Source organism: Peromyscus leucopus, chromosome 22 (assembly GCF_004664715.2).
Source record: "Peromyscus leucopus breed LL Stock chromosome 22, UCI_PerLeu_2.1, whole genome shotgun sequence".
Classification (NCBI taxonomy): domain Eukaryota; kingdom Metazoa; phylum Chordata; class Mammalia; order Rodentia; family Cricetidae; genus Peromyscus; species Peromyscus leucopus.
This window is the reverse complement of record NC_051081.1, coordinates 17,987,291-18,007,824: the sequence shown is the minus strand read 5'-3', so window position 1 is coordinate 18,007,824 and position 20,534 is coordinate 17,987,291. Positions and strand designations below refer to the sequence as shown.

Genomic DNA, 20,534 nt, shown 5'->3' with positions numbered 1-20,534 from the left:
GTGTAACTGGATTTATGTTCAGGTCTTTGATCCACTTGGACTTGAGTTTTGTGCATGGTGACAGATATGGATCTATTTGTAATCTTTTACATATTGAGATCCAGTTATGCCAGCACCATTTGTTGAAGATACTTTCTTTTTTGACTGTGTTCTTAATCCTTTCCGTGAATAAGTTATCAGTGTCTGTCACACACAAGGCAATGTGGGGTGCAAAGGTGGGGGACACAGTGGTTCTGCCTATGGGGAAACCCTAGTCCCAAGGGGCAACGTTCTCTAGTCAGGTCTCTGTTAGCTGCAAGCCACAGACATAGTTCAATAAACTGACTGACAAAGCAAAGTAAGAAGGAAAAAGAACGTAAGTGGGTGGGTAGGTGGATGTTCGCTCCGACGTGGACATTTCTAGGAGGTGGAGCTGAGATGGTAGCGTCCTGGCGGTCCAACACTGTATTTTGGAATCTGCACTTTTCCAATCATTATTCTATGTGGACTTTCTCTCTCCCCAACCCTCAATATGTTTAATAATACTTTTCCTCCTTTGTCTTTTGCAGATTGGTTTAGTAACTTTTGTTTGGCCCTTGGAGCTATATGCTTATTAATTGAAGGACATTTTTAGCTGCGGTAAAGAGAATGACATGGCATAAAATTAATCATTTTAATGCATGCATTTGAGTAGTGTCATTTAAATTTACTCTGTGTGGACATTATTTTGTTTGTTTGGTTTTTTTTTTTTTTCTTTTCTTGATATGAGGTCCTAGTAAGTTGTCTCAGGTAGCCGTCAAACTCATGATCCTCCTGCCTCAGCCTCCCGAGTGCTAACATCATAAGCATGTGTCACCAAGTCTGGCTAGATATTAAAAGTTTTTTTATAGATTGATTTTTTTTTATGATTTTATGTGTATGGATGTTTGCCTGCATGTATGTCTGTGTACTATGTGCATGCCTGGTGCCCACTGAGGTAAGAAGAGGGCACTGGCTCCCCTGGGACTGGAGTTACAGAAGCTTGTGAGATGCCATACAGGTGCTGGGAATCGAACCTCGGGCTTTTGGAAGAGCAGCAAATGCCCTTAACTACCGAGCCAACTCTCCAGCCCTGGAACATTTTTTAAGGCAGACTTTTCTCTAGCATTTCCAGGTGAGTCCCTGGCACCAGCTTAACAATGCCGGTGAATGAGTAGCACTTATGAGACCGTTTCTATTGGCCCGCATTGGGCCATGTTGCTACCCTTAGCTTGTCACCATGCTGAGACAATGGCGGTGGTCAGAAGAAAAGCCAGATGCTGCTGCAGAAAGACAAGGCCAGAGCAGCAGGTGTCCACTGCAAGCAGATAGCTGGTCACACAGATAACTCCCCGGAGGTGAACGGTCGGCTCCTGGGGCTGACCTTGTACTGCAGGGCTGGGCAGGGCTGGCACAGAGGAACTCACCATGTGGGGCCCCGGTGCCTTTTCTGGGCTGTTGCTTGCTCCCTCCTGGCTGCTGCTAACACCACTGTTGCTTCAGCTTCCTCCCTCCCCTCCGTGGACCTCAGCCTCCCACTGCTGCTCCATACCATGCATCCCCTCAGATGCGCCTACCCTGTGCCCCTGGGAAGGGCCTGGAGTACGGGGCCCCGAGCAGGGCAGGTCTGAGGCTCTCTGTTTCTCCCTGCAGGCCTCTCCCTGGAACGTCTGCCCAACTCCATCGCCTCCCACATCCGCCTGACTGAGCGGGAGGAGGAAGTGGTCGCCTGTTTTGAGAGGGCCTCCTGGGTGGCTCAGGTGTTCCTGCAGGAGCTGGAGAAGGTGAGCTGGGGATGGGGTACTGTGCAAATAGCTGCCCCCTCTTGAGCACAAACCTCCTTGGTCCTCCTGGATGTTAGAAGAAGGCGCCTCCTCTCCAGACTCTCTCCTTCTTTGGTTGGAGAACCCATTACAGTGCCGCGGTTCTGTTAGGAACTCTACCACAGGAGGAGACCTTAAATAAATAAGTGGGTCCGTGTCACACTCGAGGGAGCAGGGACCCCAGGGTGAGCTGAAGGTGCAGGGCCAGATGGGACAACGCCTGTTTGTGTCTGTTCACTTGATCACCCCCGACAACAGCCCTGGGTCAGAGGTGTCACGCCTCTGCGGCCCTGTAGTAAATGAAGTTTAGCGAGATCAAACCACCGGTCTCCTGGACATAACACAGGGTCAGGCTGATTCTTGCCATCCTTCATCCTTCCCTGCTTCCCGGCACCTCGGGAGAGCTTTGCTGAGCTTCCAGGGAAGATGGGCTGTGGTCCCCATTCTCCAAGCCTTTCAGAGGTGGACAGAGGCAGCCAGCAGGATTTGAACAAGTTCCCAGGGCCACAGGCCACCTTCCCGGGGCGGGCCTGTCTTAACGGTACACTGGGCATCAACCCCCAGTGTGCCTCGGGAGGAGCTCAGCTCCTCCCTGCAAGGAGGACCTATTGTTACGTCATGCAGTGCTCTGAGGGGTTTATATACATTCTATCACTTAACCCTCTCCGTGGGGGATGAAACAGGTGCTGCTACGATGCCCACTTTACAGATAAAGAGGGTCAAGATTAGAGAGACATTACGCAGCCTCCTGAGCTCATGCAGCCAATGAGTAGTGTTGGCAGGAACACCAGGGCATAATCTCTAACACCTGTGCACGTCTCTGCGCGTCTCTGTGGCGTGCAAGTAGAAATTATGCTTTGCAGATATTTAGTCGAGGCGAGATGGAAGGTTCTATTTTGCTTGTTTATTTTTTTGGTTTTGGTTTGGTTCCCCTCACCCCTTTGAGACAGGGTTTCTCTGTGTAGCCCTGGCTGTCCTGGCACTCGCTCTGTAGACCAGGCTGGCCTCAAACTCACAGAGATCCACCTGCCTCTGCCTCCCTAGTGCTGGGATTAAAGGCGTGCCCCACCACTGTCTGGCAGGTGGAAGGTTCTTTAGCAGAGTGAGTTAGAATTAGTTTGCAAAGGAAGGGGTAAATGGGAGCTGAGAGCCATAATAGTCCAGACATCCTTTGCTGTGTAAATGGCTGAATCAGCTGCCGTCCTTCCAGAGCAGTCCACCTTGGGCCATCAAGTCATTAATCAAGGGATTTTTTTTTTTAACCTCGTTGCTTTTGACTTTGGGGTCTGGAATCTTCTTTGCTATGAGGGCCACCCTAATATTATATGATGTTAGCAGCTCACACCCCGAAGTGCAGCATCCAGATGTTCTCTGAGGGCCAAATCGCCCCGGCCCTGGAGCCTCTGGCTTGGTTGGCTATCAAGAAAAGAGGAGGAGATTACAATCAGAACTCAGCACCCATTTTCTGGCAGAAGCTGCTTAGAGATTTGGTTGAGTTGACTCTCCCCAAGGTCCTTCGGGTCACTGGTGGACAGTTATTGGCAGGAGCTCTTTACGTTTCTCTTTTTCATAGAAGTCTGCTCCGAGCCACGTGCTTTTCAGATGTAGTCTTTTACACCTGATGTCCGGTCAGGCCGCCTCTGAACTCTTAGATGACCACTGTACCTTTACTCTTCCTCCTCAGACCTCAAACAACAGCACATCGAGGCACCTAAAAGGCAGTCCCTCAATTGACTATGAACTCACTTATTTCTTGGAAGCCGCCCTCCAGAGTGCATATGTGAAGAACCTGAAGAAAGGGTAGGTGGCTGTTGGCCCAGGAAACCCTGGATGCGCCTCTCTGGGCCTGGGCTTTCCACACCTGCCTCACTCTGTTTTGGCTGGGCCTGTGCGTGCATATGTGTGTGTGCGTGCGTGCGTGTGCACTCTTCTAGAGAATTTCATAGAGCTGGCTCGCTTGGGTCGTGCCCATGTCAGATGGAGTGTTCAGAGGACCACGTTGTAGGGCAATTGAAGCAGTAAAGCCTGGGTGCGCACAGGAGGAGCCCAGGCAGGCGTGGATGGAGAGCCAGGAGCGCTTCTCTTCAGAGGGACCAGTGGCAGCCCAAGCACTGGCCTGGCGGTGCTCACTGGGAAGTTATAGGCAAAGCCATTTCCTTTTCCTTCGCCTGGTTCTTCCCCGCTTCAGTTTTCAGTGGTTCATGAGGCAGGAAAGATGGTGAAAGTAAAATCTCTCATCCTTTTGGGGAGCCATCGTCAGAGGGAGCAGGAAGCTTGCATTCCTGTGCATTACCTTGGGGCCCCAGAATGTCAGTCTTCGTCATCTGTTTCTATGACCAGTGAGGTGGTGGCGGTGTTCTATGCCAAGCCGGGGAGTGGTGGCTTCTGGTGTGCGGTGGGTGATCCTTGTAAGGGAGGGAGCGAGAGCATCGGAGGGTGCCCTGCAAGCAGGCATGACTCAGAGGTGGCCCTGCAGGCTGCCATCCAGGCAGAGCTGGGGGTTCCTGGCGGCCTCCACAGCAGAGGTTTGGGGCTCCCTCGGCTCCTTCCTTTGCACCATCACAGCCTCCTCTGGACACTGTGGACTGGGGCTGGAGGATGTCACTGGGAGCAGCCTGTCCCCATGGAAGAGGGGCATGTCGTGTGTCTCACCTCCCCTCACTCATCCTCACAGCCAGCCAGTCGATGGGGTTAGGAAGATACTACTTCCTTCTCAAGGTAGCCAAGGGTCAGATCCAGGTCACGTGGCTTCCTTCTTAGAGTCCCTGTGTCATTTTTGGTATGATATGTGACTTCATTCTTCTTATTTAACCTGCATTTGAGCAGATAATTCCTGCACATCACAGGGCATCTGTTTAGTTAGAAAACCAAACACTACGTTTTCTCTACTTCTGTCCTCAACACAGACCACATCTGTGATGTGGGGTTTTCTCCACCCACAACAAGTTCAATAGGGGGTGCCCCTTGCAATTTAGATCAATCTTGACATTAACCAACAGGCTCAGAGCCGTAAGACTCTCCATCCATCACTCCAGATGCTACTCGCGAAGAGCAGGTGCCAGGTTACCCACTCGGCAGCAAACCGCAGCTTCCATGACCTGTTCTCGGGTTCGGTGATTTGCTAGACCAGTCCGCAGACCTCAGGAGTGGTTCATCTCCTAGATTACCTCTCACACAGCGAGGAGGAGGTGCACTTGCCGGCCTCGGCGGCTCCAAGCCACCTCAACGAGCCACCCTCCATGTGTCCTGCAGCCTGAGAGCTCCCAAGACCCGGAACCTTTAAATGTTCTGTGACACCAGCATCCTGACAGGTGCTCCCTTATGGTTGATACCCACAATGCTTTGCGGCAGGCATAGCCCTTTCCCGCCATTTCACAAGCAAGAGAAACAGGTTTGGAGAGCTTGGGAACTTGCCCATGGTCACTCACATGGGCTCTGGCAGCAGAGTGTGGATTCACTCCCAAGGGTGGTGGCTCTAGGGCTCTACTTCCTGCCCTGGTGCCCTGCCAGGCATGAGGACTGTACGGAGGTAAACTGTTTCCACCTGGGACCCCTTTAATCCTGTTCAGGAATTGGTGCAGTATCCCTGTCTCATCAATGGGGGCAGGGAGGAGGGGGGCTATAGGTCTTCCCAAGGCCCAGGTCTCATGCTTGCCTACATGTATCACAGCTGCTTCTACCTCATGGAGCCAAGCTCCAAAATCTGGGAAAGGATTCTACTGCTTTTGTTCCAGGCACTGAAGACAGAGTTCAGAGGCATCCCACATCCTGAAAGTGATATAGCTCTGACTGTACAGGGATGTTTGGATGAACAGGGATACCCTTGGATAGAAACACTGACCCCCTGCTGTGCCAGAGGCCCAGGGCACTGGGAGCATCCATACACCAAGTGATACCTACAAACAACGGTTTCAGATCCAATAAGGTCTAGAGAACTTTACAGCCTTTGCCTCCTCCCAGAGGTCTACCACCTGCTCTGTTTGGTCTCATGTCAAGAGTCTGTGTCTTTCAACCCATTTTTCCTAAGCTTATGTGGCCAGAACCCTTTCCCGAAGATTGGCTGTCCCTGATTCCTGTGAGTCTCTACCTGGGGCCTAGCTAAAGCCTGCTCTTCCCAGCTGCAGGCCATGGTCGTTGGGTGTCTGTGTCCATCTAGCCCTGGGTTGACTTGAGGAGTAGTGAACTCAGCCATCTTCCCCTCCACCCCAACAGGAGGTAACTTCAGGAGAACTAAAGGCGGCCAGGAACGCAAGGGCCTCAGCTACAAGCAGCATGTACTTTAGCATTTTGTTGTTTTTAGAAGGGGGAAAATAAATCTATTCCTGTATGTGTAGATGGACTTTTCTGTCCCACTAGCCACTCCCTAAGTATTTAAGAGACATATTTAATGCGAAAAATCCACAGAGTCTGCTTAAAAGGTGAAGGAATTTATTTGGCGGGGGGACGACTCACTACAGCATGGGAAATTTATCATAGGGTCCTGGAAAGCTGAGGTACAGTCCAACACTGTTCTGTCGCGGAGATGGTCCATACCATCCCAGCCCATGAGTGAGAAAAGAGAGGGGCCTATGTGGTCTCAGATCTTAAGGGTAGCACCGAGCCACGCCCCATGGGCAGGTACTTCAAGGTCATAGGTAGGTAGGACAGTTACCTGCTACATCTCTAGGGGTGGTGTTACAAAGTCATAGACAGAAGAGCTGTCTGCTACACTTATTGTTAATTATAAATGCTTGGCCGACAGCTTAGGCTTGTCTCTAGCCAGCTCTTACAACTTAAATTAACCCATTTCTGTTAACCCATATGCTACCCCAGGCTCATTCCCCTCCTCCATGAACTTCCTGTGTTATTTCTTCCATGCCTGCCTCATGACTCTCCTGACTCCGCCCTTCCTTCTTCCCAGCGCTCTCTCTCTGCCCCCAAAATCCTGCCTAGCCATCGGCCAATCAGCTTTTTGTTAATAATGACAGCAACACATCTTCACGGTGTACAGAAGGATTATTCCACAGCATATATGTGTTAGCAAACACATACAATAGACCTCAAAATATCCCCAGTGATTATCCAGAGCCGGGGCCACAGGTTTTCTCTGCCAGCGAGAGGCTGAAGATTGAGCTGGTCACCAGTTTTGACCAATCATGCTTGTTTAATGGCTTCCATAAAAACCACCACCCTTGGGAACCAATCCACAAGCTTCTGCCAGAGCTTGTGTGGCCATATCCCCTCTCCAAACCTGTTTCCCTGGCTTGTGAAATATCGGGGAGGACCATGCCTGCCTCGCAGCATTGTGGGTATTAAACCACAAATGAATACCTGCCAGAATTCCGGGGTCAGAACTGCTACAACCATGAAACCCAGGAACATTGTCAGCTGTTTTTAGTAATTTTTTTTTCATTCAGTTAATGATTAAAGAGGCTGTTGGCCTAGGTATAAATTTTACACCCTTTTCTTATTTTAGTCTCTTGAGTACAAGGCCAGGCAGCGTTGGTATCCCCATTTAACCACAGACATGTGGATCTGAAAGTCCGAAAGCCCAGGCAGCTCACTGCTCTGGGTGGGGCTGCCCAGACCACCTGTGGCTATGGAGGACCCCAGAGTACACACAGAGGCACCGGGGAGCCCAGCTGTCTCCACCCACCGTCACATGTTTTGATTTTTTTGGGTCCTTTTTTTCAGTTGCGGATCATTCGTTTCAGAGACAGTGGGGTAGCGATCTGGTTCCTGTTTTGACTGTCTGGAGACTATAGCTTGGGGCTGCATTGTCCTGGCCTTGCTGTGTCCGGGGACGCCATCTGACACCCACCCCCCCACCTCAGGAGCCTCTCCCTCCCCTCAGGAGCCCCTCCAGTTGCTAGTTAGAAGTTCTCATGGGCAAGAAAAGATGATGGCACCTTCAGATCCCTGCCTCGGAGCTTCAAGGGAAGGCAGGGGTCATTTGTCATAAGGGGCTGTCAACCCCTTATGAAACCCCGTGGGAACCTGCAGAGCAGATTGGCTGTCGCCGTTTCTGTGAAAAGCTGTCATTATGTCAGCCACACTCATTCGTTCATTCGTGAATTGTCTCTACACAGACCTTAGAGCAAACTTCTATTTACCATCTTTTTTTTTTTTTGGGGGGGGGCGTTTCAAGACAGGGTTTCTCTGTGTAGCCCTGGTTGTCCTGGAACTCCCTCTGTAGATCAGGCTGGCCTTGAACTCACAGAGAGCCTCCTGCCTCTGCCTCCTGAGAGCACCACTCCACTGGGCTTTTATTTACCATCTACGCTTTATAGAAAACTTTCCGACCCCTGCTGCAGAATTTAAGAGCCTCCAGGGTCCTGCAGGACGTAAGGAAAGAGAGGATGTTCTTATGCGTGCAGGGCTAGTAGAATAAAATCGGTAGGGCAGGGACAGTTCTGATTTCAATATTCTCTTTCCAACCATTCATTCAGTGAATAATCCTTATAATAATTTGTGCCACTTAACTCCATTCGGAATTCCCACCGGACACATGTTAAGTACTTTGCTTGCATATCTTAGTCCTCCCATACAGCTCTCTGAGATCATAGTTAGCATCTCTACTTCTCATCTGGGAAACTGAGGCAGAGAACAAACGTCACTGTGTCTCGGCTGGAGCCGAGATGACACAGGTGAGATCCGTCTGATTGGTGTTTGGAGCCGGCATTCCCTTTTGAACTCTGTGAGGATGATCTTGAACACCCGATCTTTCCACCTCCACATTCCGAGTGCTGGCCTTCTCGGGTGTGGGCCACGCAGCCAGTTTATGTGCTGCTGGGATCGAACCCACAGCGCCGCGCTCGCGTGCTGAACGAGGTCTGTACCACCCGAGCTGCGTCCACAGCCCACAGCGGGCACTCTTGAAGGCAGGCGGCATAGCGGAAGTCCTCTTACTGAACTCACCCCACCCTCCGAGTGCCCGCGGCTTTGCTGTGGTTTCCCAGAGCCTGGTCATGCTCGGCTGATGCTGCCGCTGGGCGTCTGATGGGAAAAGGCAGTGGGCCCTAGAGAAAGTCATGAGGGGACTGGAAATCCAGGGCTGTGGTTTCCTTTAGTCTGTCTCTGCTCCCCAACTCTTTGTCCTCTGATTATCATCCAGTGAGAGGGAAGGAATAGGCTTCATCTGGCTGGGGAGGTGCTGGTGTCACACACACACACACACACACACACACACACACACACACACCATGATGCCCTGCTCCTCTCCCCCTCCACATTTTCAGCAGGTGTAGAGACGTCAGCCAGGAGGGCAGGAGAGAGAGAGAGAGCTGCTGGTTATCAGGCATCTGGTAGGTGCCAGCCTGGATCACGTGCCTGGTAGATACACCTCTGAAGAAGGTCACGTGGCCCTACTTCACTCCTGAGGGACAGGAGTCATGGGCTCAACCACACCCCCCAAGACTCAAGGACAGGTCTGAGTGCCCTTCAGCCCTACCCCCGCTTTCCGAGGTTGGAGGTGCGGAGAGGCATTCTGGCCGTCCGGGGACTGTGTAAAGGGCTGTGCCCTGATTTGGTAATCAGGGCCCCTGGGTGGATCTTCGGTGCACTCACTTGGTTCCTTTTGCCCCTCTGTGACTCGGTCACATGATCAGAGGGTGGCTCTGGCTGCAGGCCCTCCCTCCTCTGTACCACACCCAAGCTGCCTGTTTGCTCCCGTCCGCATCCTGCACACCCAAGCAGGAAAACTGTGAGTGAGAGTGTGTGCGAGGGACCCCCGGCGGGAGGAAGCATTGCCTTGCCAAGGCTCCCTGGAAAAGGGCAAGTCAGTTCAGATGTTTTTCTGTCCCACATAACTCAGCTCCCCTCTCCTCATCACATATCCACCCCCCCCCAAGCACGCATTTCAGTCCCAGAAGCCAAGACCCGGGCTCCACCCTAACCACAGCACATAAAGAGGAATGGAAATTAATCATCACATCTTGCCAAGTAAACAGCTCAAGCGTTTAACGTCTGAGTGTGGGTAGAAGTCCACGGGACATGTGGCAGTTACTCTGAATTACAGACATATTTAAAGCAGGCCTTGCAGGGCTCTGAGCCCACCTGGGTCACAGATTATTTCTCAGAACCCTTTCTCATGATCCTGTGAAGGAGGAACAGATACAGTCCCCATGTCACCAAGGAAAAGAGGAAGAAAGGGTCTTGTCGGAAGGCCTAGGCCATTGGGTGGCAAAGCCTTGGAAGCAGGCATATCCCGAGTTCGTTCAACCCCTCCACCTACGGCTTTGCTCATTCCAAATCCCGACCCAGCATAGCCTGCCCACGGTAGGTCTGCATCAGCGACCTTTGGAATTACATGTCGTTGTCGTCCTTTGGTCACAGTTGTATCCTCATTTGGGAATCACCAGCTCTAATTTTGTTCTTCAACAAATGTATTAGTCTCCTTAGCCAAAATGTCTCTGTCTTAACACCGTTTTGTTTTTGGTTTGCGTTAGTTTTGGAGACCGTCTGGGCCATGGTAGGTTTTTCATCAACATCCCTCTCTCTGGCCTTTTACCCATTAGATACCAGAAGCGCCCCCACCAAGAATGACGACCAAGAGTATGTCCACAGGCATTCCCTGGAGCGCTGGGGTGGGAGGACAGGCAGCCCCAGGCTGAGAACCATTTTCTTAGCTTAAAGTGCAGAGTTCTACGTAGCGGGGGTTACATTACAGCCCTGCACATCTCAGTTTGTGGGGTCTTTGAAAAGTAAGAGACAACCTTGTCAGTGTGCAAGAGGGTTGCAGACCAGTGGAGGAACAGGAATGAGGTCATGAGACAGTCCAGAGACCAGCCCAAAGAGCCCCCAGTACCGCTGTGTGTAACGAGTCTTTCTCTGTCCTGCCAGCCAGCTCCCAAATAATGACACCGAGACTTATTATTTATGAAAAGCTTGGCCTTAGCTTAGGATTGTCTCAATTAACCCAGTTATATTAATCTATGTTCTGCCATGTGCTATTACCTCTCTTCCACCTCCTGTTTCCTCCCTGTGTCGGGCTGGTGACTCTGCCTTTTTTCCTTCCCAGAGTCCTCTCTGTCCCCAGAAGTCCTGCCTAACCTCTTCCTGCCTGGCTATTGGCCATTCAGCTCTTTATTAAACCAATCAGAAAGCGCCTTAGCAGAGACACATCTTCACAGTGTAAACAGATATTCTGCAACAGCTGTGGTTGGACCTGTGGGCAGGTTTAGGCAGCGCCACAGAGGTCAGGGGGTGGGCTGCTGCCTGGGATGGGGTGGCTGCGGTGTGTGGGGCCAGCTGTGGTGCTGCTCTGTGTTTGAGGGTGGTTCTTTTAGGGGAGCCCAGCTGTCCTGGAGGAGGAGCCTCTGCTGAGAATGGGGTGGGGCCAGACCAAGCAGTGTCTACCGGCCCCACAAAACACCCACCTCAGCAGAGTCTACCCCTGCCCAGCCAAGGACTTGATATTATTCCTGAGACTGATCTTGTCCACTGCACACAGTGAGTGTCATTCACTCGATCCCCACAGTTTCTTATTCTGAGCCTCCAGAAGCCTAGGCCTCTTTCATTCTGGCTCAGTCTGAGACCCGTGCCTAGTTAGTTACTCATGTGTCTGAATGACATTCACTTTTTCCAGGGGCCTTGCCCTGTTTATTTGGCAGCTAATTCCACCAAGTGACTCCTGACCTTTGTGTTATGGTGATATTGCTCCTCACTAACTGAGCTAAATTCGAAAGCCCTAACCTAAAAAGGCCCTGAGAACAGGATGGGGGCCAGGAAGCCGGGGCCCTTCACTTCCCCGCCTCAGCCACTAGAGGGCAGGCGTGGATTCCAGTTGGAGCCTGGCCTCAGGCAGTTCTGTGGCAGCTGGGCCACCCTAGAGGAGTCACCTTTCTGAACGCTGGAGGAGGGCACGGATGGCCAGCTGGACCCAGAATTCTGCCTGTAAAGGAGGCTCAGGAAGGAGCTTGGGTCTGCATGGAGCAGCTTCAGGGGTGAGGCAGCAGAGAACGGTGAGGTGGGCAAGGTAGTGCGCTGTGAGCCAAGACAGCTGGTATCCCTTCCGGTCAGTGCTCTGACCACGACAGGACTGAGGGCCCCGGGCACCTGCCAAGAACGGGAACTGGAGCCAACTCGGCCCCTTCACGCATCGTGGGCAAAGGGCCATTTCTCTTTGGGTTGGTATTTTCTCTTCCTTCTGCCTAAAGCTGGCAGAATCCATTCTCTGCTCAGGGATGGGGTGAGTTTGAGCCAGGGGGGCTGTGTGCTTTTTGCTTAGTCAATAAAACAATGCATTCGAAAGAATAAGGCATGTGTACCTAACACTGCACCCCAACCAAGAGAGAAAGGAGTGTTTCCCAAGGGAAACCTTACTCCCGCCCTGGCTAGGTGGCTTTTTTAGTCCTGTAATCAATCAATCAATCCCCTTCCCCCAATAGTCAATCAATCAATCCCCTCCTCCCAATTTGCCCTACCTTGTCTGCCAGGTGCTAATCTGAAAGCAAGGTATCACTTTAGATTATTGGCAGTAATGTCTCGTTCTCAGCAGCCATGTGCATACATGTATCTGCAGGGCCCGGCGGCGGCGGCAGAGGGGGACAGGGTTGTTATCAGGTTTCAGGGACCTGAAAGGCTCAACACCAAAGCCTGTGTGTGTCCCCCAGCATTCTGCGTTGGGCTGTGCTCTGCGGGCACAGACCTCTCTCAAGGCACATCTCTTCTTTGTAGTCGGTGCCCACTTCCCCAGCCTTCCCCAGCTCATTGGAAAAGAAAGCTCACTGCCTGGGAGAACTTCACACCCGACACCTTCTGTCTTCCATGCCCAGCCTGACTCGGAAGGTGGAAATTGTTGGTCTTTGAGGCAGATGACTTGGGTCTTTGGCGGAAATGAACAGCTTGAGTAACCGTTGACCTTCACCTGACCTTGTCCTCAGTGGCTGGGGTCTGCCCCTTGTCATGCTCTTCTGGATGCTTGCCCGGAAATCTCTCGTGTATAGGGCCAGCCCTCAAATGGGGACTTATGTTGTATGTACCAGTACCTTCTCAAAAGAAGTCCTAATTTATCATTTTATTTCAAATCAACACCCTCATCATGAAGTACCTACTGTGTGCAGAACCCAACCCTTTTGAGGATTCCTGGGGAATCAGGAATGGTTAGTTTAACTGACGGCAGATGCCTTATAAGCAAGGCCATAGGGGAGCTGTTTATTCACTCAGTCTCTCTTCGTTTACGCCACAGTGACTTACTGGCTGCCCGTTGCAAACAGGGCAGCCGACCAGGTATTTAGCATGCAGAAGGCACTTTGGGATGACACAGTGAACCGAGTCCCAGGAGTCCTGGAGCTCAAAAGGCCAGGAGAGGAATGAGTGAGTATATAGGTGGGAAGAGAGATGTTGTCTTCCTCCAGGGTCTCAGAGCTGAAAGTGCTGTGTCAGCCGATGGCTTTGGTTCCCCATTAGAAGGGGTTAGGGTGGAGTATTTTATTACATTCGTTATATTTGATGGCATTGGGATGGATTACAGGGCCGCTTACATGCTTAGCAAGTACTCTACCACCGAGTTACAGCCTATGTCGCAATGGTAATTTATTCTCCTTTTTTAAAAAACAATAATAAAGTAATTAATTTGAGACAGAGTTTTCTCTGTGTAGACTTGGCTTGCCTGGCACTCACTCTGTAGACCAGGCTGGCCTCGAAACTCACAGAGATCCGCCTGCCTCGGCCTCCCAAATGCTGAGATTAAAGGCGTGCGCCACCACTGGTCCCAATGGTCATCTCTTAAGGACATTGAATCCCACGTTCTGTTTAGACTGGCGTGATGTAGTCTTGTGAGAAATTGTGAAGCCTGAACACGGTCAAGGGCTTTGGAAAATGAGTACCGCTGAGGGCTGAGGGGGCAGAGGGGGCAGAGGGGCAGAGGGGCTTGCTGGCCTACGCCTTCCACCTGGAGTCCTCTGCTCCGCCTCTTGGCCAATTGGACTTGACTTGAGTTGGAATAAATGGCTTCCTGGCTTCTCCCCGTGCAGCCCGTTCCTGGGCCAAGGTTTATTTGAGACACTGTTTGGATACTGTTAAAAGTGGGCAGCTTGGCTCAGAAAGGTCAGCGGGAGAGATCAGAACAAAGAGATCTTTCAAGCTGGTTTCTCACGGGGCAGCCAGAAACGGCTGAGGAAAGCCCCTGCTCCACCTGGCGCAGGCAGCCGCAGGTTAGGCTAGGACTGCTCGGGCTGTGGCCGCCTGGGCCATTTGAGAACCCCCATTTAGGCATTTCTTAGAGGGGGCAAGCTGAGACAGGGGCGTTCTCGGCACACATGGCTGAGCCAGGCAACCTAGGCTAGGAGCCCAGCTCTCCCTGTGTGGTCGTGGCCACTGCAACCTCTCGTGTGGATTGTTTCTTTAAGGGCAGTCAAGAAAAATTGAGATTTACTGAAAACATGCCTGAGGGTGATGATTTACTCTGCAAAGGAATTCCTGGGAGCCTATTCAGATGCCCAGATCCCTTATAGATCTGAAAATTATTTAAAACAAGCAAACAAAAAGCTTTGGAATACAGGATGGTGTTAGAATGCAGTACTAGTTCCTTGTATGTGTACTGGGTGGTCAGTGCCTGGACATCGGGGTCCCCTCCCCGGCCTCCAGGAGTGGCCTCTCTGCTGCTCTGGGGATGTGAAGATTCTTTGGAGTGACAGAGAGGACAGTCCCTCCTGCGGCAGAGGAAGAAGAGGCATGAGACACTCTTGGCTCCAGCCTCGTGGCAGCCCGGGCCAGGCTGCCAGGGAAGAGGCTGGCAGGTCGCCCGTAGAGTGGAAAATCACCCACGGTCCCAGGAGTGGCCTGTCTCCTCTGGGCCACAGGGCTCTAGACAGCCCCGGGGACCAGCCTGCCTCAGCCTGTGGACTCAACTGTCAGGAGGGTTGTCTCCTCTTTCCTGGGAGCCCCTATATCTGTCTTTATCTTCCCTCTTTGTGATGGGCCTGGGCCATCTACTGGGAATCTGTTCTTCCTGGTGGGGGTGGGGGGCTGGTAGAACTTGACTGTGGGACTAGGACCTGCCCCTCAAGCCCTTCTGCCTTCTGCTGGAGATTATTATTACTCTTGAGCTCCCTGTAAAGTCTAGTGAAAGTTACAATGTCAGTGACAAAACCTTTAGAATCCCAGTTAGGAGAAAAGAGAAGAATTCGGAATGTCCCCTCTCCCGCAGGCGATGGTGTGTTTGGGTGTGCCTTATCACCTTCCCAAGAGCTCTGTGGAGAAATGAGGACTCCTCCCATAGCCAGGGAGACATACAGAGACCACCTCGTATTCCCAGGGATGTGGTGTTTCCATGTCCGGTTGCCTCTTCTGAAACCCGGCTTCTCTGAGGCAGTTCTCTGGAGGACACTGGGGCCATCTGAGCCCAGTGGTTCTCCAACATGAGTGCCTCGTGGTCTGATCAAAGCCAGATTCCCACCGAGTTCCCATTACAGATTGGAATGCGGCCTCCGAACTTACATGTCTTTTTTTTTTTTTTTTTTTTTAATATAACATTTTTACTAATTGTCTGAGGATTTCATACATGCATACTGTGTCTTTTGGTCTTACTCACCTCCTGCTCCCTCAACTCCTCCCGGATCCACGTCCTCCTCTATCCTGCTCCACACTTCATGTCCTTCTCTTTCTTTCTTTTATAAGCCACTGAGTCCAATTGGTATTGAATATATACTCCTGGTGTGGAGCCTAACCAGAGCAGAGCCACACCCTTAAAGACAACTGACTCTCCCTCAGAAACCATCCCCTGTCAATAACTCCTCAGCTAGGTAGGGATGGGGGCGCACGGGCTCCTCCCCGGTCCAGGGTAGAATGTTGACTGGTTTGATCTGCCAGCCGGCAACCACAGCCGCTATGAGATCATGGGCGCAGAAGTCCTGTGGTTTCTAGAAAATACTGCTTCGGTCTGGTCCTCCCTGACCTCTGGCTCTTTCCGTGTCCTCTTCAGCGATGGCTCCTGAGTTTTCTTATGGAGTAGGGTGGGGCGGAATGGCAATAAGACTTGCATTTCTTTCTTTCCCTTTTAAATTTCTTTAGATTCATTTATTTTTACGTGCATTTTAAGTGTTTTGCCTGCATACATGTATACTCTATGTTAACCTATGGAGGTCTGAAGAAGGGTCAGATAACCCTGGAACTGGAGTTATGGATGGTTGTGAGCCACCTGTGGGTGCTGGGAACCGAACCCGGGTCCTCTGCTAGAACAGAAAGTGTGTTTAACCACTGAGCCGTCTCTCCAGACCCTTCTGACAAGTTCTTGGGACACTGAAGTTCCTGGGATATCGGTGCTGCTGGCCCAGGGACTGACTGTGCCTTGCAAAGCTCTGGTGTGAGTCATCATTTCCTAGCTCGTGGGCTGAGTACCTTTAGTGATAAGCAGAGTGGAATTAAGTAGTACACACACTAGCTTGAAAAATTACTTCTGTGCTTAAAAATACTTCTGCACTTAACATATTTTGGGGGGAAAAACCCACAAAAACAAAAACCAACTAGAATAACAAAGCCATGATTTCAAGTATTTTTTTTTTAATTAAAGTGAGATATCTACTAAGTAAAAAGAAGATGTAAGCAAAAGTAATACTATAATAATTACTATACTAATATTTATAATAATATTACATTAATAATAATATAATAATGATGGACCAGTAGTAAAATTTGAGAATGTAGCATGCCAACAGGTGTCTGGAGACACTGAGCTGAGTGAGCATAAGCCCATATTTTGCAGGTGAGACCGTGGGCCACAGAGGTAAGGCTTGCTTCCCTGACACAGGAGAGGGATCAGGAGGCTGAGGTTCCCCACCTGCTTTCAGTCCGTTTCTTCTCTGAACTGGGCAGGTCCGGGGAAGTCCCGACTGACCTTCACTCCAGGTGTCTACATTCTTGGGCTTACAAACAAAGCTCTGCATTTATAACCCTGGGAGCTGGTAGCTTCCAGAGCTTCCCCAGAGGCCAGGGACTTGATCTGCACAATCTTGTCCTATGTAGTTCCCAGGCTGCAAAGCCCCTGGAGACCCAGGAGCTGGGGGGGGGGGCGGCAGCAGCAGCGGGTTTCCTGGTTACCAGCTGCAGCCTGCAGTCCCAGGCCTTGAGGGCTCTGGCTTTTCACTCCACTGATTGAAGGTGTTCAAAGGAAACCTGAGCAGACAGGCCACTCGGTTGGTGCTGGGTTAGGAGGGGGTCTGTGGAGCTCGGTGAGCCACCATGATCCCACTTTTGCTGTCCTCTTCCAGGAACATCGTGAAGGGCATGAGGGAGCTCCGGGAGATTCTGCGGACTGTGGAGACCAAAGCAACGCAGAACTTCAAAGTGGTAATGGGACTGACTGGAGGCTGTGGCTGGTTTATGCAGAGGTCAATTTGGGTGGGAGACAGCACAAGCCCTAACAAGAGGTCCCTGACCTAGAGATGTCACACACACGCCTGTGCTCACCCTCCTCTGCTCTCAGCAGACATTGCTAATTGATCCCAGAGTGCTTTCCCACCAGCACACCCTGTTCATCTCATCTTCTTCATCAGGGCACTGAAGATGACTCCTAGCGTTAGAGCAGAGTTAAAATCTACCGCCATCCCTTGCACGAGCAGAACCATCCTAATGATGGGTGACATTGCTCATTACTTCACGACCTTAATAAAGGCCATTGCCTCTCCTTTAGTGTCCCAACTCAGGTCTGTGTTCTCAGACCTTTGCTCCCCCCAAATCAGAGCCACGGCCGTGTCTCTCACTAGAATTTTGGGTCAAACTGTCAGTCTCTAGAAGGCGTCTGGTTGGGAGCCTCCTGTACCTGTGGCCTCCTGCCTTCTCCCACCTGGAAGGGACTTCAGTGTCCTCACTTGTAGAGTCGGAAGGAGAGAAGAAAAGAAATGGGGTAGAGCTATGCAAGGCCATCCAGGGGAGGGGCGATGAGCTTCGATGCCAGAGGGACGGTGAGGGACTTGGGAATGGAATCTCGGGGCCCAGCACAGCGTGCAGTGGGCAGATCTGCTAGTTGGGAACCGGGGTCACATAGGCAGGCTGAAGAAGTTTGACCCCAGCCTGATGACGAGTGTTTCAATCTCTGTCAGGTGGCGGCCAAGCACCTGGCAGGGGTTCTGCTGCATTCCCTGAGTGAGGAATGCTACTGGAGTCCATTGTCCCACCCTCTGCCTGAGTTCATGAGCAAGGAGGAGAATTCCTTCATCACCCAGAGCCTCCGGAAACCCCACCTCTATGAGGGAGACAAGTGAGTGCCGCCTGCCCCGCGGTACCACACCGCTTGCTCTCACGATCTCTACAGGCTCCGGTCCCTGCTGCTGGCTCTTCACTTCACCCTGCTTTCCCAGCCTCCACCCTGCCAGTGCCAGGCAGACATCTTAGAGACTAAGGAAAGATGGTCTCTGGTGGGGTTGGGGGAGAATTCTTCATGGCTCCCGGAAGCCATGCATTTGGCTCCCGGAAGCCACGCATTTGGAGGATGCCTGTCTTCCCAGCCCACCCCTCTGATGTGCCGGTCGTGGTGGAGTCTGTCATCCCCGGCAGGGCCTCTTGCTTTCTCCCCACACCTCGCCTCAGCCTGGGCATGGATGGGCCATTGCTTCTGCAGGATGGCAGCAGCCTTTCGGGTTCAGAATTCTGGGACTGGCTAAGAGCGGCACATGGTGTTCGGTGCCTGTGAATTATGCAGGAGAAGGGTCACCTTACCAGGCTGATGTTGACTCGGGGCACAAGGACTGCTTGGAGGGGGGGCAGAGGTGCTGTCGGTGTGGGCTGGGCTGCAGCCAGGAATGCTGCTGTGTTTTCCAGTCTCTACTGCCCTAAGGACAACATAGAGGAGGCGCTCTTACTGCTGCTCATCAGTGAGTCCATGGTAAGCCCCAGGTACCACTGACCCCCGGGGGGGAGGGGGGTTGGGGTTGTGGAGAGTGTTGGGATAGATGCAGGGTATCCATGGCCTAGTCAAGCTCTGTCTCCCAGGGATGCCCTGAAGGTGTGAGCTTCTGGCCCTGCTTCCTTTCCTCCCTTTCCTTCCTTCCTTCCTTCCTTCCTTCCTTCCTTCCTTCTTCCTCCTCTCTCTCTCTCTCTCTCTCTCTCTCTCTCTCTCTCTCTCTCTCTCATCCTGCATGTCTGGCTCATCTGTCTTGAGTTTGCCACGCTAGCTATGCTGGGCTACGATGAGAGACCCAATGTCCCAGGTGGGTAGGGACTGAGTGCATGTGAAATCCCCTTCTGGGATTACAAAAATCGATGATCACCAACAAGTCAGCGGTGTGCGTTGAGCAGCTAGGTGCTGTGACTGATGTAAGAGACCAGGTGTAAGGCGCTGAAGGAGTATGCATTTTGGAGGCACAAGACCTGGATTGGGGCTCCAGTGCTGTACTCATTATTAGCTGAGGGCCGGGGACAAAGCATTCAATCCTTCTGTCCCAGTTTCCTCTTCCTAAGACGGTGGTAACTCAGAGGTAAGTTTGGATAGAATTCATCTTCTTGCGACAACTATTGATTATCTGTCTTGTGCCTGGTCCTGTTCTAGAAGCCAGACATGTGGCGGCAAGTACAATGGAGTCAGGCCCCTGACCTCACGGCGCTCGCATTTTGGTCAGGGGTGGTGGTCATGAAGTAGTGAATGATTCTGGTATCCGGCTATCTGTGTTTGCATACTATAGAGAAATAAGGCAGTGGGGACCCATCTCCCGTACCCTGGGCAGATGCGTTTGTGAGTGTGTGCATGCATACGTGCCTATGGTGACTACAGTAGTAGGCACTGTCTTCAGAGTACTGTGGAGGCTTCTCGAAGGAGAGCATGGTGTGGTCAGACAGCCCTGGAGGTGTGAGATGAAGGATGGGCCTCTTGTACCAAGGAGAGCTCAAGAAGGGAGGAATGTGGATTGTAGAAGTCAGGAATAAGGGGGTATGTCCATACAGCTGGGTCCAAGTCCTTCAGCTCTAGAGTCCATCGGTGCTGCAGAGCTGGGACAGCCAGCCGAGAAACAGGTCTCTTAGATATTGCATCTGAGAAGTAGAGGTTAAGAAAGTGAGACACGTTAGCCGGGCGGTGGTGGCGCACGCCTTTAATCCCAGGCGGATCTTTGTGAGTTTGAGGCCAGCATGGGCTACAGAGTGAGTTACAGGAAAGGCACAAAACTACACAGAGACACCCTGTCCCGAAAAAAACAAAAACAAAACAAAACAAACAACAACAACAACAACAACAAAAAAAAGAAATCGAGACACCCTGAGCTGGGTCATTCAGTGATCACCAAAGAGTGTTTCTTTGGGTATCTGTGTGGATAGTGCCAGGGCTTGTCCAGGGCACTTGGGTGGGTTACCTGTGGCTGCACAGGTCTTCTGGTAAGCAGACATGAGGAGGGAGACTGGTCTGCAGGGCAGGGAGACTGCCCTTCCTCAGTCAGGCCAGGCCAGGCCGTTCTAGATCTGAACATTGCTGTGTAAAGGGCATTTGGAACGGGGGTACCAGCTGAGCAGGCATTGTTGTTAAAGCCATGCTGAGTGCATGTTTGTGCAGTGGGTAAGGGTTGCTTCGGGGTGGAGCCAGATTTGGAGACGGAAGTACAGAGTGTCAGATTTGTTCTTTGGGGAACTGGAAATGACTCCTTCCTCTGAGCACAGACTGACTCTCAGTTTTGAGTTTTAAAGTCTTGCTCTTGGAGCTCCTCTATCTGGCCACGGCATCACCTATACCCTCCTGTGAGACTGTACCACCCGTCTCTGGAGACGTGGGCAAATGTCACCCTTGTGTGCCAAGGGTACAGTGTAACTTAC

General features: G+C 51.7%; 1 protein-coding gene across 3 annotated transcripts in view; it reads left to right on the top strand.

Moving 5' to 3' along the window:
• Ttc7a (tetratricopeptide repeat domain 7A) overlaps nt 1-20,534 on the top strand; it is a 112,937-nt gene that overhangs the window by 27,830 nt on the left and 64,573 nt on the right. For 2 of the 3 annotated variants that reach the window (XM_028892854.2, XM_037197970.1), the window contains 5 exons: nt 1,651-1,781; nt 3,505-3,620; nt 17,009-17,087; nt 17,840-17,997; nt 18,558-18,621. In XM_028892854.2, coding sequence (XP_028748687.1) covers nt 1,651-1,781; nt 3,505-3,620; nt 17,009-17,087; nt 17,840-17,997; nt 18,558-18,621 — 548 coding nt within the window. Of the gene's footprint in view, nt 1-1,650; nt 1,782-3,504; nt 3,621-11,648; nt 11,744-17,008; nt 17,088-17,839; nt 17,998-18,557; nt 18,622-20,534 lie in introns of those variants that run through there. The other variant, XM_028892863.2, reaches the window with a different exon arrangement.